The following is a 15,638-nucleotide window of genomic DNA, read 5'->3' as shown; positions in this document are numbered from 1 at the left end:
TGAATGTAATACTTTACTACACTATTTACTACACCACATTTAAGTGATGCTTCTGGTTCTGTCTCGGTGGGTCTGGAAACATCATCAGTTTTTTAAATGCTAGCTCACTGTGGTCATGCTTTAGAACTTTTTAATCTGCCAGCCGGTTTCGCTGAAATGTCAGGCATAGGCCTGGAAGCTTCCACCCATTTCAAATCTCCATTTTATGTGTTGTGTCCTTTCCAGAATGTTTCACAAACAGCAGGCGTCTCATCACAAGTGTGAAATGTAATTCCTTTCCTCGCCTGTAGTTCTACTTTAACAGAAGTTGCGTTCAGAACTACAAATAGTTGGATTTAAAGGCTTAAACCTTGAACTGTTCTTTTCAAAAATGAGTTTGCTGTGAAGGTTGACAGAAACATATTTCAAACCGGCACTGTAGGTTGTTGGAAATGCTTTGATGCTGTGTATTCAGTGTACTGAATGATGGTGTCATTGAAAGGACAGTAAAAAGTGTAAAAAGAGGTTGACATGCTCTGGTGCCTTCTGTGGCTATTGTTTTAGAATGTATCAAAACAAATAGGTTGCAAGGACACCGCGTGATGCTTTGACACCATTCATGATGCGATCAGAGCTCCTCTTTGACTTTTGCAATTCCAGGATTCCAAGACAATATTGGGGGAGTGGGGCTGGGATGAAAATTTCCAGGAATTCTGTGCTTACAAAGATGTGTAATGTGTTTTGTTTTCCCAGCGTCAGAGGCTGGTCCAGGCTGCCAATGGAGTGGATAATGGAGATTTGGAAGGGAAGCATGACAACATAGAAAATGGAAATGTTCCCGAGGATAAACAAGGTGAAGATGATGAGCCTGACCTGAGCTCTCCATTTTCTATACCAGGTAAGCCTAGAATTGAATGTCAACACAGGCAAAAACATCATCTTCCCAACACTGACAAGCCAAAATATCTGAGAATGAACTTGACCAATTTAAGTACTTTAAGTAATTTTTTTGACAAAATCAGAACACGTGCTGTATTTATATAATTTGATACATTACATTTAGACTTCACTTTTGCGCTTAACAACATTAGAGTAGGTTCTCATAATGTAGTCAAGGAGAAAATTAAAATAACCTTATGAAGTTGCATGCAATCCACTCTGCTTTTCCAATTCTGGACTTGTCATGATCCCATGGTGTTCCAGATACACAGATTTCAATCGGTGGTCTATTTTCAGTACTGATTGTTCACACGTGACGCTCATCTTAACTTGCTTGGTACTATTAGTGGACAGTTGTAAGTCTTTCCTATTAATGGCTAAATCCACTCAGCAGAAGTGCCTCTTAAGTGGCAGTAATGCTAGAGGTTGACATTATGCGGACATCTGTCTGCTGGTAACTGGGCTGAGGAAAAAACAAATCACAACCCCAGAACACAGATTAAATTGAAAGTAATATGTAGTGCATAACAGAAACTGTGAAATGTAACTGTATGTATTTGCTCTATATTAGATAAAAATCTATCTAATTACTAAAATTATTCTACTAATTGTATAGTATTAGTCATTTATTTGTGTCTCAATAGTTGTATGGTAGTGTAAATTCAAACACCTACACAAGCCTTAAATAAGTGCTAATCAAGGTGTTAACCCTCTTTCTCACTTCCATATTAACACCAGCAATATTATCACAGCCCCCTATTTCTTCTATTGGAGATATTTAGTTGTTTGCTTGTATTTTATACTTCAAAGTCAACAATAGAGATGAAAAGATACTGCTGCTACTTAATCACTTCATGTGGTTCAGACTCACTCGGTGGTCTAGCTTCGGTCAGACCATGTGACTTACACTAAAGTTACCAGGATGCAGCAGTTTATAGCGTTCGTCTTTAATATTCAAATGTAGAATTAATGTACAAAAAACAAGCAAAGAACCAAAAGAATCTTGACACAATAGAGGGACCAGTTATAATGTTAAAGCTAACAAGAGGTAAGATTACAAAAAATCCTAAGAGCAAAGCACGTGTCTCCACATGCTAAACAGGACTACAAACCTAACATATTCACTGGCAGCTTAAGATACAGTAAGTGTTTAGCTTCTACTGGGATACATATTATTAAAACAATAGCCCTGAAGCATTCAGTCAGTCCAGGTCAGTCTTTCTTCTATACTAGAATTCACCTTGTTAAGTAGCTGCTACCCGTGAGTGCTAAACTTGCCTTTGACCAATATGATACACAAATTGACTAATTTAAATAAAGCAACCCCAGACCCCCATCTAATTGGCATACCTCCCCTCTGAGAAGGGCAACCCTTTGTAGCGTGCGTGAGCTTTCAGCCTTGAGAACTATTTTAGTGATCTGAGACTCTTACATAATATCTTCAGGTCCTTGTTCAAACAAGCATAAATTTTAATAAGCAGCAATCTTGTAGCTCTGTATTACTCTTCAAGGACTAAATAACGTAATAATGCAGATTTAATTAATGCTCTAGAGAGCAATGCATCCTACAAGATAAGAGTTATGGGGAAATGAGTCTGCAAGCCTTGCCATGAATCAGAAGAGAAAAGCAGAGCTGATAGTGCATTAACGCTCCTGAAGTTAGTACTGTAGTGTCTCCAGTGTAACTGCTAATTTAGTTGACTGTTTACAGTGCCAGGTTACAATCAATCAAACATACATACATTGTTGATATGTGTGGTGGTGATGTTGATGAACAACCTGGGAGCTAAGTAGAGGAGCTCATTTAACATCTGCCCTAATTGGATCAGGTAGCATGTTTCTTAGGGCAATGCATGGATCAATACAAGGGGCTACCTGATCAATTCGGGGGGGGGGGGGGGGGGGGGGTCTGGTACTGTCATCCTGCCCTTTACAACATAGCTTTGAAAGCTCAGCATTAGAACAGTATACTGGTATGATTTGACAGAACTCAAACAAGTTGTTAATCTGAAAATGGGGTCTCTGAGGGTTATTTAAAATTAAATTAAAACAGGAACTGATTTAAGATGTTGCAGTGTGAGTTTGCCAGACTTCCTGTATTATGTTTATCATGCCATCCCAATTGCTGCTACTGCATGATGTCTTAATCTGAGGCATCCATTTGTTTTGGTCAAGAAGTACCAACAGTTCTGCTGTTCTGTCCCTTTTTTCATACTGCAGCTGGCTGTATGAATAAAGTGAAGTGGCTCTTCTCCTGGCCAGTGCTTCTCCTGCTGTATTTCACTGTCCCCAATTGCGCAAAGCCCAGATGGGAGAAATACTTCATGCTTAGTTTCATTCTGTCCACAGTGTGGATCGCTGTCTTCTCCTACTTTATGGTCTGGATGGTGAGTTAACCTGTTTCAATATGTAAGCAGTGGGGCATCTTTTCAATGCAAAATGTGCAAATTCATCTTGATATTATTACCAACTAGAAAATGTGGCTACGTATAGTATGTGTACTATATGTACTGTATATAAACAAACAAAAAATAATTCTCAATGTAATTACAAGACCTACAGTATTGTTTTAAAACATCTGAAACAACATCTATTATTACAATTATATATATATATATTTTTTTACAGTGTTCTTTAGCTGTTTTGTGTGTGCTCGTATCCTCCAAGCAACATCAGCAACTCCCAGCATCTTTCTGTTTGTTTGCAGGTGACTGTGATTGGTTACACCCTTGGAATCCCAGATGTTATCATGGGCATCACGTTTCTGGCAGCAGGAACCAGTGTGCCAGACTGCATGGCTAGTTTGATTGTTGCCCGACAAGGTAATTGTACTTTACTCGCACCCAAGTTAACAACGTAGATGTCCAATTTAGCACGCACTGTGAAGTGTGCCAAGATGAAAAAATGTACCATGCTCACACCTCCTTTTTATCTGAGTGACATGACCGCATCAATAAAGTTTTTGTTTCTAAATGGAAAGGAATTTGATTAACTTGTTGATGTGCTTTGTAAATTCACTTTAACACAATTTTTTGCCTGGAACAATATACACTATTAATTAAAATGTCTCCTTATTCCAGGTCTTGGGGATATGGCAGTCTCTAATACAATAGGAAGCAACGTATTTGATATTTTGATTGGCCTTGGTCTACCATGGGGTTTGCAGACAATGGTTGTGAACTATGGATCAGTTGTAAGTAGACCTTGGATGCCTGTAATGATTTAGTTTAAAAACTATGAAATGGCCAAGTTATGCATGGCTTTGTGAAGATGGCATACCCTACTGCTCTTAGGGGCGCATTGCTCTAATTAGAATAATAGGCTTTAATTGAATACTTGTCTAGCTGTCTATAAGACTGTTTGTTTTTTTTTTTGTTTTTTTTTAGGTTTTTTTTTTTTTTTTTTTAGGTTTTTTTTTGTGTGTCAGTATTAACCATGGCCAAAAAAAAAGGGAGTATACTTTATCTAGAAGGCAATAGGTGGTTACGCCTTATTCACAGGATAAGAGCTTGAGAGTTGGACCTTGTTTTACATAATTGATCCTAACTATAATATGTACTACTACGGATACTGAAACTTTTGTGTCAATGTATGTTCCCTGACGTGCATTGAGCTGTAAAAAAAAAGAAGTCTGCCACCAGAGGGCAGTTTAACCCAATAACTAAAATGGATTGTGAGGAAATGTTTAATGGTTGCAGGACAGTTAATTGTGAACTGAGATTTAGCATTAAAGACGGCTTTAGTCTACAGAAAAGTTGTAAGTGTATAAAATGTGCCTGTTGAAAGTGATATTAAGTAATGCTTGTTAGTATGCGTCTAACACTCCTGGATTTCTGCAGGTTAAAATCAACAGCAGAGGTCTGGTGTATTCAGTGGTACTATTATTGGGATCTGTTGGCCTTACGGTAAGTGAATCGTTACCATTGTGCATTCACTAACAATATACTACAATATTAAGCGTGTCCTAATAATATCTACACCTAACCATATTTAAGCATCTAAACCAGTTTTCACTGGAACTGGGGTATTAATCAGACTCCCGGTTCAGATGCATCGATTCCTCCAAACCTGATCGGGTTTGACATGTAAACTCAGTACATTTTTTGTTTTCAAATAAGTAATGTGCTTCTCTGTTTCATTGGCAGGTAATGGCTGTGCATATTAACAAGTGGAAGCTGGACAAAAAGCTGGGGGTGTACGTGCTGGTTCTATACGCCGTATTCCTGTGCTTCTCCGTCATGATAGAGTTCAACGTGTTCACCTTCGTCAACCTACCAATGTGCCGAGAGGACATTTAACCAGCCAGTCCCAGGGGGAGGCGATAGGAGAGGGTTAAACTGTATTAAGAGGCTTTTCATGGCCTTGTATTGTTTCACTTTTTCTACATTCCATCTATCGCAGTGCAGCTTGTTGCGTTGTTCATAAGCTGCCAGTGTGAGCCATGTGTAAACAGGGGCAGCATGTTGTTTTTTCTTTTCCTCTGTCAAGAGGCAGATTTGAGTTGGATTTGAAGTGTGTCCTGCCTTCCTCTTATGAAAAACAGAGTCTGATACGTTTGTTTTTGTCAGGCAACTACGGAAGAGCAGAAGTTCACGTTTCATTTTTCAACACTACTTTTTTCTCTCTTCTTTCACTCCCTCCCTTTTTTCACATGGCCGGGCAACTGTGAAATCACTGGTTTTGTACATCAATGTTTTCTCATTTGGTGCCCGTGAAGAGACGGTTTCATTTTTCTTCGAAACCTTCATTCTTTCTAATTTGGAATGTAAGTAATTTTCTCAGCGTCAAGGAGCCATGCAGCATGAAATATTTCCAATTACAGCTTTTTCTACTGCTATCAGCAGACGGTGGTGATTTTTTTTGTTTTTTGTATGCCTTGAAGTGCTTAGGCTGTATACATTCTGTCAAGCAGTGAAAGGGAACTTGATAGTTCTTCTGAATGACGGAACAGATTAGTAAAATGACCTAAAAAAAGCGAGGTATCCAAGTTTATAATGTGCCATTCCAAATAGGATTTGTGGATACAGTACCTAGCAACGTATGTTGATAGATTTATAGATTTAAAAATCTATAAATGCTCACCTAAACTTTACAAGTAAAGCAGGAATCAAAAAAGACCATATCCTTTATTTGTTTATTTTAATTTGGCAGTCAGACTGAGGACTCTGGAGAGGAGACACGCACACAAGAACATTTGCTTATGGAAAGGGAGGCAGCTTGTTATTTTCTTTAATACTCCAAAGACAAACAACTGGATACATTGTGAGCTTCCCTTTGGTGAATGCTATAAGAGATTCAAAATGACCTCCCAGGATGCACCATGTTTAATTCTGAGAGTGCACCACAAGGATACCTAGAAGACCACACCACAATGACTAAGCTTGGGGGGAGGAGAGGGGTGGGGGTTGGTCAGTCCCCAAAATGTTTGTAATTACCAATTATTCCTAATGGTACTATTTTTATTTATTTATTTATTTATTTATTTATTTCTTTCAACTAGACCAAATGTCCGGTGCACATAGGACAACACTTCTCTCAGACTTTACATAGTGAAGAAAAACATTTAACTGGTTGAAAAATGGTCTTTTAGGGGTACTTGAAGGCTGACAACCACCAAGCCGGGGGCATAAGCTTTCACAGATTTCGGACTGCTCTCTTTATCCAGGTTTTCTATTTTGTGGTGCCATTTCCAGTCGGGAGCTTTCAGATCAAATCCCTGGCATGCTGAGTTGGAGAGTGCTGTATTGGCCTCCCACTTCATTTTATTTCTACCATGCCCATTGCAATGCTGCTGGCAGCTATACACGTCTTCAGAAAATCTGGAGAAACTTTCAGCCAATATACAAGGTAAAGCAAAAGTTGCTAGGCACTTTGAAATAAGGCTTAGACTTTTACCTCTCCTGGTATATACAAATATATATTGTGTATGTCAATTAAATTGTATGTTCCTGCAGCTGTTTTGAAATTTATGCAAGTCATCTATAATATCTGGGCCAAAGGCCTTGGGAGATACCTCAGTTTTGAGAAACTTCTTAAATTAGAACAGCATTCCCAGCCTCATAACAATGTTTTCAGTGTAGGTTTGCCCCACAGCTGTGGATTGGTGACCACGGTCTAAGCAAAACCAAGTTTTGGGTATGAAAGGGAGGATGTAGTTGCTAGATCTTTAAATACATTATGAACTAAGCTGTATATGAAAACCCATTATTGTAAGATTTTTTTATCCTGAATGCTGTCAAATGCTGTGTACAGTATCTACTTTTTACGTTGTGTTCTGGCATGAATTCGATCATTTGTTATTGACAGGGTTGGTCTTTTGAAATTCAGCACAAAATAAGCTGTGTAGAATTTGTTTTTGTATTTATTTGTTTTTTACTTTTGGTTCTGACAGTAAATCTAGGCCTCTGCTATGTCACAAATGTAATTTGCTATTAAGTTTTAATGAAAGTGTAATTCTATAGATATAACAAATATGAAATTAGAAGCAAAGGCTCATTAGTAAATCTGCTTGGGAATGTTTTTCCTGTGTAGATGTAATAAGTAAATGATTACCATATCCACACTTCAAGGCTCAGAGCTAGCTTGCCGAATCTCAGATGTGTTTTAAAATGTGTTGCTTAACAAACTGAAAGCTCTGAGGAAAACAAAGTCTGCAATGTAATCTTGGAGGTGCGTCACCTTACAAGGCTGAATTACTGCCTTGTCATGTCGTCCTAAAGCTTTAATTGGTTCCATTGGTGTTGGACTATCCTCGATTCACCGCATTCTGCATGTTCGCTTTTATTCTGCAGCTTTTAATTTCATAGATTGATAACCTAAATGGTGTAGAATTTGGTCTTTTAACATCTGGAGATTTGAAGAGAGATCCTCCCTACAGAACCATTGCCATTGAAGACTATTTGGGACAATACTGGGGCAGGCACTGGCAGAAAACCAAGAAAATAACAGGTTGTAATGCAATGCTGCTGATGGACTCTATCAAAAGTACAGAGTCTGCTATTTATCTCCTTTTTTTTTTTTTTTTTTTTCTTGTCCCCTGCTGTGTACGGCCTCCAGAAATTCTGCTGCTGGCTTGAACCCTGTAACCATCATAAAATAATCATTTGAAAGACTACATCATGTTACCCCATAGAATCTGCTGCAATAGAGACCAACTCCACAAAAGAACATGTATTGCAACTGCAGCAGTTTTATTTTGGTTTCACAAGTTGGTAAAGGGCATAGTTACAGTTTTCTTCCTGAAAATGCCAAAAGCAAACTATATTAGTGAAAGGGAGAGCACAGCTCTGTGAGGAAATTAAAAAGCAATGATGAAAATGTTTGTTTACTCTAATGAATTGTGGTGTTTTTTTGTTTTTTTTTTCTTGCCTCATTAGAATGCAATCAGTTGCTGACAGGAACAGTTGATGAAAAGATTCAAACTTTCTATCCTCTGTGTCAAGCAAAACATGTTTATAATGTGGAAGTCACTGCACCCTAACCCAAACCACTCGGCACAGCAGAGACCAAGCTCTCCTGCTGATTTCTGGTGCTTCTTGCTGATACCAGTTAACTTCAGACACCGGCAGCTATTGTTTAAACTGGAGATATCTTTTAAAGTTGTACTGGTTTAAAAAAACAATTGGTACCAGAAAGCTGTAAGATAACCGAAACACTATCAGCAGGTCAAGCAGTATGGACTGGTTTCTCGGGATGGTATAGTGCATACTGGATCCATTCTCGTCACAATGACTTGCATGTCTTTCCAATGATATAACTGGTTTCTGGTGTAACCCTGATTTGAGTTCTCATATTAACTTCAAGACGCTTAATCAGTATTCTAGGTGTCAAACAAAAAGAAAATCTTGTTTTGTTATGTCTGTAAGGAAAGGGTGAAGCCATGGTTCTACTGCAAACACCGTGGTATAAATGGGGGGAAATGCAATGTAGAACCAGAGAAATTCATGACCCAATTGACATTTTACTGGCAAACGTCATTCAGTAATGAACCAAAATGATTCTGAAAGAAGAGCCAACAAGATTATGAGAAACCAGGAGTCCAATTCATTCGGGGGGGGGGGGGAAGTGGTATGCTGTATTGTCTTGTAAACTCGGAGGATAGTGAATCACGAAAGCAGTTGAGGTTTCTGATTGTTTGCCTGTTTCTACCTTTTTTATTCTGTGTTTTTGCAAGATATTTGTAATTCTCTCTCTCTCGCTCTCTCCTGTACAGTCAGAATGGGTTCTAGAAATCACAACCCAAGACTGCTATGCTATTTGGATATGAAAATACTCCCTGCACTGTCTTTGGAGGAGGTCAGTGATCACACATGCAGTAGGCAGATATTTTCTATTTTAAAGGTGGATACAATGAAATAGACTATTTTTTGGCTTTGTTAAGCTGTCCTATTAACAATGGACATACATTTCTAATTATTATGAATATAGTAAATTATTTATAATGAATACAGACTGACTTGTATAAATTGTGTGGCTTTGGTTAAAATGGCCCAACTCTGCTGTTATTTGTGGAATAATTCTGACTGTATTTATCAGGCATTATTGATACATAGTGTGGACAGTGAATTTGTGATACTATATTAAAGGTTAGTCATAACATTTGTAACTTTTTTATGAAATGTTTTTAGTGTTTCTCAAAAGCAAAGGGTAACTATAAAGCAACATTGTAAATATTCTTTTAAATTAAAGAAATGCCTGTAGGAGGGGAAAAATACTATTTTATACAGTACTGTATTACCATACCGCCAAAAATGTTATACTAATTAAAATATATATGTATACAGTAAGAATACTGGCAATACTGTAGTATACCACTGTACAGCGAATGCTGTGGGTGTATTTTACAGGGTCTTTCTTGGGATGTAAACACACATAGAAAATCTTTACAATGGCACTTTAGAAGCTAAAAGGAGCTTCGTTTTACCTCAGTAAAAGTCTTAATAAGAACACTAGAAGAAAATAGTATTCCCTTTTTCACAAAACGCATGTGTGGTCACTCTCCGGTGCCCAGAAGAAACAAATCAATGGTTATGTTCTTGATTTCTATGTTTAACGAAACCTTCTGTAAATTTACACAATGTAAATTTCAGAGGATATTTATTACAAAGGTAAGTACATACCTGTTTATTAATATACAGCTTTTAAAATTAATCAGGCTACAACAATGATGATACAAAGAGATATTATTAGCTTATGTGGGAAAAGTATGTAAAAATCATTGAGAATCAAATTAAATGTAAATAAATCTGTTGTTTCAAAGCAATGTTGTGAAATGGAATTGATGTGGCCTCCCGCATCACCAAGCACATGCTTTCCAAAACCCAGTAAAAAAAAAGCTGGCTGTACAATAGACAGGTTTGTAATTTATGAGAATAAATGTGACCTAATGCACTGTGAATGCAATGTGATTTGAGGTCATGTGTAAAATAATAATGGAAACAAAAGATAATAATGAAAAACCGAATGTAAGTGAAAACAGAGATCTATGTATTATATGAATGTATTGTCTTGCCATCAACAGTAGTGTCAGATCAATGTAAAGCAATAAACAGAAGAAAGAAACATGGCAAAATGAAATTCTTGTACATTGTTATATGAAACCTTGAAATTTAAAAAGAAATGTTCTGTAACATAACCAATTCATGAATAAACTTTATAAAACATTGTACTGTGTGTTCTTTAGTAAAACCTAAAAGGAACTCGTTTTGACCTGAAGTCTTTGTCAAGCTTATTACATGTAATCTTGTTTCTCTGCTGTAGTTTATTTTGTTCCCCTCCCCCCTCAATCCCTGGTACAGGAACCCTGGAGGAGTGTAGTGTCCCCTCTTACCTGCAGGGGTCAGTATTATCCATAACTGCAGTGCATGACACGACAACACTACTGGGGTGAGAACAGAACAAGAAATCGGGTATTTATAATATCTTGCTAAGTAATTCAAATCATCTAACAGGGATAAGAATAGCAAGCCATATAGCAAGGGACAGCAACGGTCTTACCAAAACATCACCAATATGCTATGTGTCCTACATAACACCTACTAAAATGTCCTTAATCTCATTCTGTGACAAAGTGTAGTAAACCAGATGAGTTTGACTCCAGTTTAACTGTATTATCACTGCAACTAAACTCTCACCAATCACATGAGATTTTTGCCACTTTAATTCACCATCTCATCTGATTTTAGCAGCAGTGTGCTCATGCAGTCTCTAAATAAAACAAGCTTCTGTCTACCCTAACTGATCTCAAACTGAATTTCAATGGGATAATCTATCTATGCTGTTTATCCCTTGCAGAGTCAATGTTAAAGCCAGGATGCGTAGCCATGTTTTAAGTACTGAGCTATAAATAAATATTAGGCCTGAATTTCCCTTTTAACACAGAAATCTTATCTAATAAAGATTACATTTCTAATATTTTGAGATACCAATGCCCTCTTAATTCATGTTTATGAACTCTTGCAACTTCTCCCATTGATCCCAAATGGTGAATCCAATGTGGGCGCCAAAAATCATTTGATATAAATCCTGAAAGTTCTCCAGAAATGTCAGTTTTTTCAATCCAGCCATGAGCCAAAAACATCCTTATTAACAACACAGGGAGTGCTGTGGACTACTAATAGCATTACAAAGTGTAACGAAGCATGGGCAATCGCAAAGAAATGTGCTAAATGCATTGGCAATGAAACTGAAACTGATTCTATTTTCTCTTCCTTTAATTTTGTAACCATTTATTTGTATGATTCTTCTAGAAGTATACCATCCAAGCCCTACCTAGCACTAGTTAATGTTATGATCTACGCATTATGACCTGTACCATGACAGACTCTGTTCTCCGGGCTAGTTGTTCTTTAAAGAATAATGTGGGTTTTTTTAAGTCTGTTTTGATGGATTAGATGGTCTGTGTGCATGACTTGTTGGAGAAGGCAGCAGCAGCCTAGAACATTTCCTGCCCGTTTTTAGATACATTTGAATTTATTTACTGTTAAATAAAAATAAGTAATATATTACGGCTTCTTCAATACCATGCTGCATTTGTGTGGCATGCTAACAGCATTCGGATCACACGCAGTAGTAGGGTTTCACGGAGAGCATTTTCTTCTTTTCAAGCAGTTGGAATTGGTTTAACAGTCTGAGGTTTTCCTGTTGATCCAGAAACAGCTGTTGCTGCTGACCAGTGCAGACTGCCTGCCTGCCTCTCATCAATGCAGTCGTCTCCTCGAGTTCAAAGATTCGGGGGAGGTGGTTTTACAAAGCAGTTGTTGGTGTTTACCCCAATATGAGTGTATCTAACAAGCTTTCTGCTCAGTTACACATTGCTGTCTTTGGGTTCTGACATTCCGGAAGGTCATAAAAGAATCTTTCTCCTGTTTTTTTGTGAATGGAAACATCAAAGTCACACAAAGCTGGGAATCGAAACCAGTACTTCCTTGTATCCTGCTTACTGCACATTGTTCTTGGTGATTTAAATTGAGTTTCAATTATATAAAAAAAAAGAAGTAACATTGAATTGTTTATCTTACAGAGATGGGAAAGTTTTAAAGTTTTTTTTTTTTTTTTCTGCCTATAGTAAAATAGGAAATGGTTAATTTTTTTAGAACCCTTTTAGAGATTTTGTTTTCCACTGGAATACATTGTTATGAGTTTGCAGTAGGAATCCTGCTCTTGCTGGGGGTCACAGGAGGGACCGCATTGGCTTTTGCACTCCCATCAGTTGGGGAGGAAAAGGGGCTGGGGGTAGGTCGCTCAACTCAGAGTCCAGCTTCACTTCACTTGAGTCATTTCACTTGAGTTTTTCATTTTATACCAAATGAATGTGAATTTTACTGTAATGTGAGACGGCTTTATAAATGTTTACTATTTAGCATTTTAAATTTGCAAAGTGATCTTTGTTATTATTATTTGTTTATTTAGCAGACGCCTTTATCCAAGGCGACTTACAGAGATTACGGTGTGTGAACTATGCATCAGCTGCAGAGTCACTTACAACTACATCTCACCCGAAAGACAGAGCACAAGGAGGTTAAGTGATTTGCTTAGGGACACACAATGAGTCAGTGGCTGTGGTGGGATTTGAACTGGGGACCTCCTGGTTATAAGCCCTTTTCTTTAACCACTGGACCACACAGCCTCAGTAGTGTAGTGTATTGTAGTTTCCCAGTCCTATACAGAACTATTCTTAATCTGGACACAATTCATTTGTACATCACCTTTTTGGGGACAAATGGGCAGTACCAAATTATTTTATACATTTTACATTACTCTTCATCCAAGTGGGGTGTGGGGGGGAGGTTGGTGGAGGGAGTATTTTCTGAATTTACAGTACTGTAATTCATTTTCAGTAGAATTAATCTACTGTACATTCCTTTTGTATTTCAACCTAATTTTACTTTGCCATTATTGCAATATCATATTAATATTCACATTTTTTTTTTTAAGTAAAAGCGTGAATTCAGAATTGGTACATTTTATTTTTTTTTAAATTATACCAAAAATGTTCTGTGTTAGTTTTGACAACCCTGTTGTGACTGAGTGTAATGCCTTGTCTTTTCCCTTCCTCGTTTCTCCCACGCTACACCGCTGCTCCACTTCCTCCACTGGCTCTCTATCGCTGCTCGCATCCAATTCAAAACTGTTGTACTCGCCTATTGCTGTCTCGAGCTTTCTGCTCCCTCCTATCTCCAGACTATGTTCTCCCTACACCTCCTCCATGCCTCCAGAGTCCGTGGAACAGCCTACCCACGGATGTGAATTGCAGATATTCCAGAATTAATCACTAAGGAGTGGCTTTCACTTCACCTCAGTCTGGGTCTAATTTCGGTTACTTAGGTTTGGGAATGTAAATGTTTATTTAAAGGAAATGAACAGGCTTTGGTATGAAATGTAAACACCGCTACGGGAGCTCATGCAGCTGTTTGCTTTATTCCGTCATACAAAGATGTCATCCTTAATGGAACCTGCTCTACTCTACATCAAAGCATCCTTGTTTAATGAATAGGTGAACTCCTTGTCTCTTTCAGTCTAGCCAAGTTACTTCTGAAGGCACATATGTGTCATTTAAGAGCCAATAACTTGTTCGTATATCATATTAAACACTATTTAAGCATTCACTGCAAAAGGAGACAGTAAGAGAATGAAACAGAAAATATATGTTTTAATTTAAAAAACTAAGATAAAGAAATGTGTGTTGAGCAAAAAAAAAAAATGTTGATAACAGAGCAATAGCTGACATGAAACAAGAGGCCTGCACTAACGATGGTAGGCTGAAAAAGAGGCTTAGATCTGAGTAAACTACTTTTTTCAAATACACATTTTAAATAGTTTTCAGTGTTTTACAGATTAAACGTTTCGAACAATCAATGACATCTACTTGTGAAAGTTTGTAAAAATTACAAATTTGACATAAATAAATGTCAGTTTCACCTTTTCTTCTTGGAGAGAATTGTCCGTTGATGTTCCTCATATTTTTGTGAATGTCCCTTAGGAACCTTATATTAACACATGTGGAACACATCCTTAAATTGTGCAAACTTCTTTTTTTTTTTTTTTTTTTTTTTACTTGCTATGCCAATACATACAGTACACATTTTAAGCAGGAAGGAATTTATGTTTGTAACAGTGACACAAAGCCTACTGAAGTTGACATAAACAAGTAAAGTGTAACCTAACTCATCTCTGTTTAATTTCTATTAAGGAAGAAGGCAGTCATAACTGATTTTGCACTGCTACTCTACCCAGATGCAGCAGATATGAAGATGTCACTGATGAATGAACACACTCGCTGCAGCACAGCTATGGGAGCTGTTACTGCAGAGTGTGTGATGCGCTTCAGTGAAAGACTAAAATACTTCATACTGTGTAAATCTAACAACTTCTGTTCACAAATGAAAGTGCTTTGCAAAAATAGAATGGATGCAAACTGATTAGTAAACACACTTGTTTTTTTGACAATTTAACTGCTTTGATTTTAATATTATGTAAAAATAAATAAATAAAAAGTTTTTGTATTAAATTTGACCCTCATTTGAATCTCTTTTTTTTGTTGGCACTGGTAACAACTTATGAAAAAGCCAACACTCAAATCGAAGGATCATGACATCTTTATATTTAATCACATGTAGGGTGCAATGGGAGGACCGACCCCAAATTCTTATGCAGCTTCATTACAGACTGGAATTGTCATTACTCGGGTGCACCTGAAATGTACTAGTGTGTGCTGGTTCTATTTATTTGTCTTAAAGAAATAAATGGGCATTGTATCCTGTCTTCCGTCTACACTAAAGCATTGAATTTTTTTTTTTTTAACATACCTAACAACATAACAAATTAATATCCCGATGCATAGGAAGAAAGTCCATATATATATATATATATATATATATATATATATATATATATATATATATATATATATATATATATATATATATAATATATATATATATTCTGCACAGTAGAGTTAGTGAAAACCATACGCTGTGCTCTTTGTGTGGACACATCTGCTGATCACTAACTTACCGGTATACAAAGGTAAAAACGCTTAATTGTGTTTGTTTACTGTTATGCTGATCGTGCGGTGTTGAGTTGACGGGATATGTCTTAATATATGATAGACTGTTTTTTTTTGTGTTACTCCTCCCATGTGTATGACGCGTATAACACCAACACCCTCCCCCCCTCCCCCCCCTCCCCCCCTCCCCCCGGGGGACAAGAGTCCCGCTGAA

General features: G+C 37.3%; 1 protein-coding gene across 2 annotated transcripts in view; it reads left to right on the top strand.

Annotated features, from left to right (window-relative positions):
• Positions 1–10,582, top strand: part of LOC117422570 (sodium/potassium/calcium exchanger 4-like) — a 67,480-nt gene extending 56,898 nt beyond the window's left edge. For both annotated transcript variants that reach the window (XM_058991517.1, XM_058991518.1), the window contains exons 12-17: positions 733–877; positions 3,139–3,305; positions 3,626–3,740; positions 3,999–4,111; positions 4,758–4,823; positions 5,064–10,582. In XM_058991517.1, coding sequence (XP_058847500.1) covers positions 733–877; positions 3,139–3,305; positions 3,626–3,740; positions 3,999–4,111; positions 4,758–4,823; positions 5,064–5,216 — 759 coding nt within the window. In that variant the 3' untranslated portion in view covers positions 5,217–10,582. The remainder of the gene's footprint in view (positions 1–732; positions 878–3,138; positions 3,306–3,625; positions 3,741–3,998; positions 4,112–4,757; positions 4,824–5,063) is intronic.
• Positions 10,583–15,638: the final 5,056 nt, after the last annotated feature.

The sequence above is a fragment of the Acipenser ruthenus genome, chromosome 18 (genome assembly GCF_902713425.1).
Source record: "Acipenser ruthenus chromosome 18, fAciRut3.2 maternal haplotype, whole genome shotgun sequence".
NCBI classification, from domain to species: domain Eukaryota; kingdom Metazoa; phylum Chordata; class Actinopteri; order Acipenseriformes; family Acipenseridae; genus Acipenser; species Acipenser ruthenus.
This window is presented reverse-complemented; position numbering and strand designations above follow the sequence as displayed.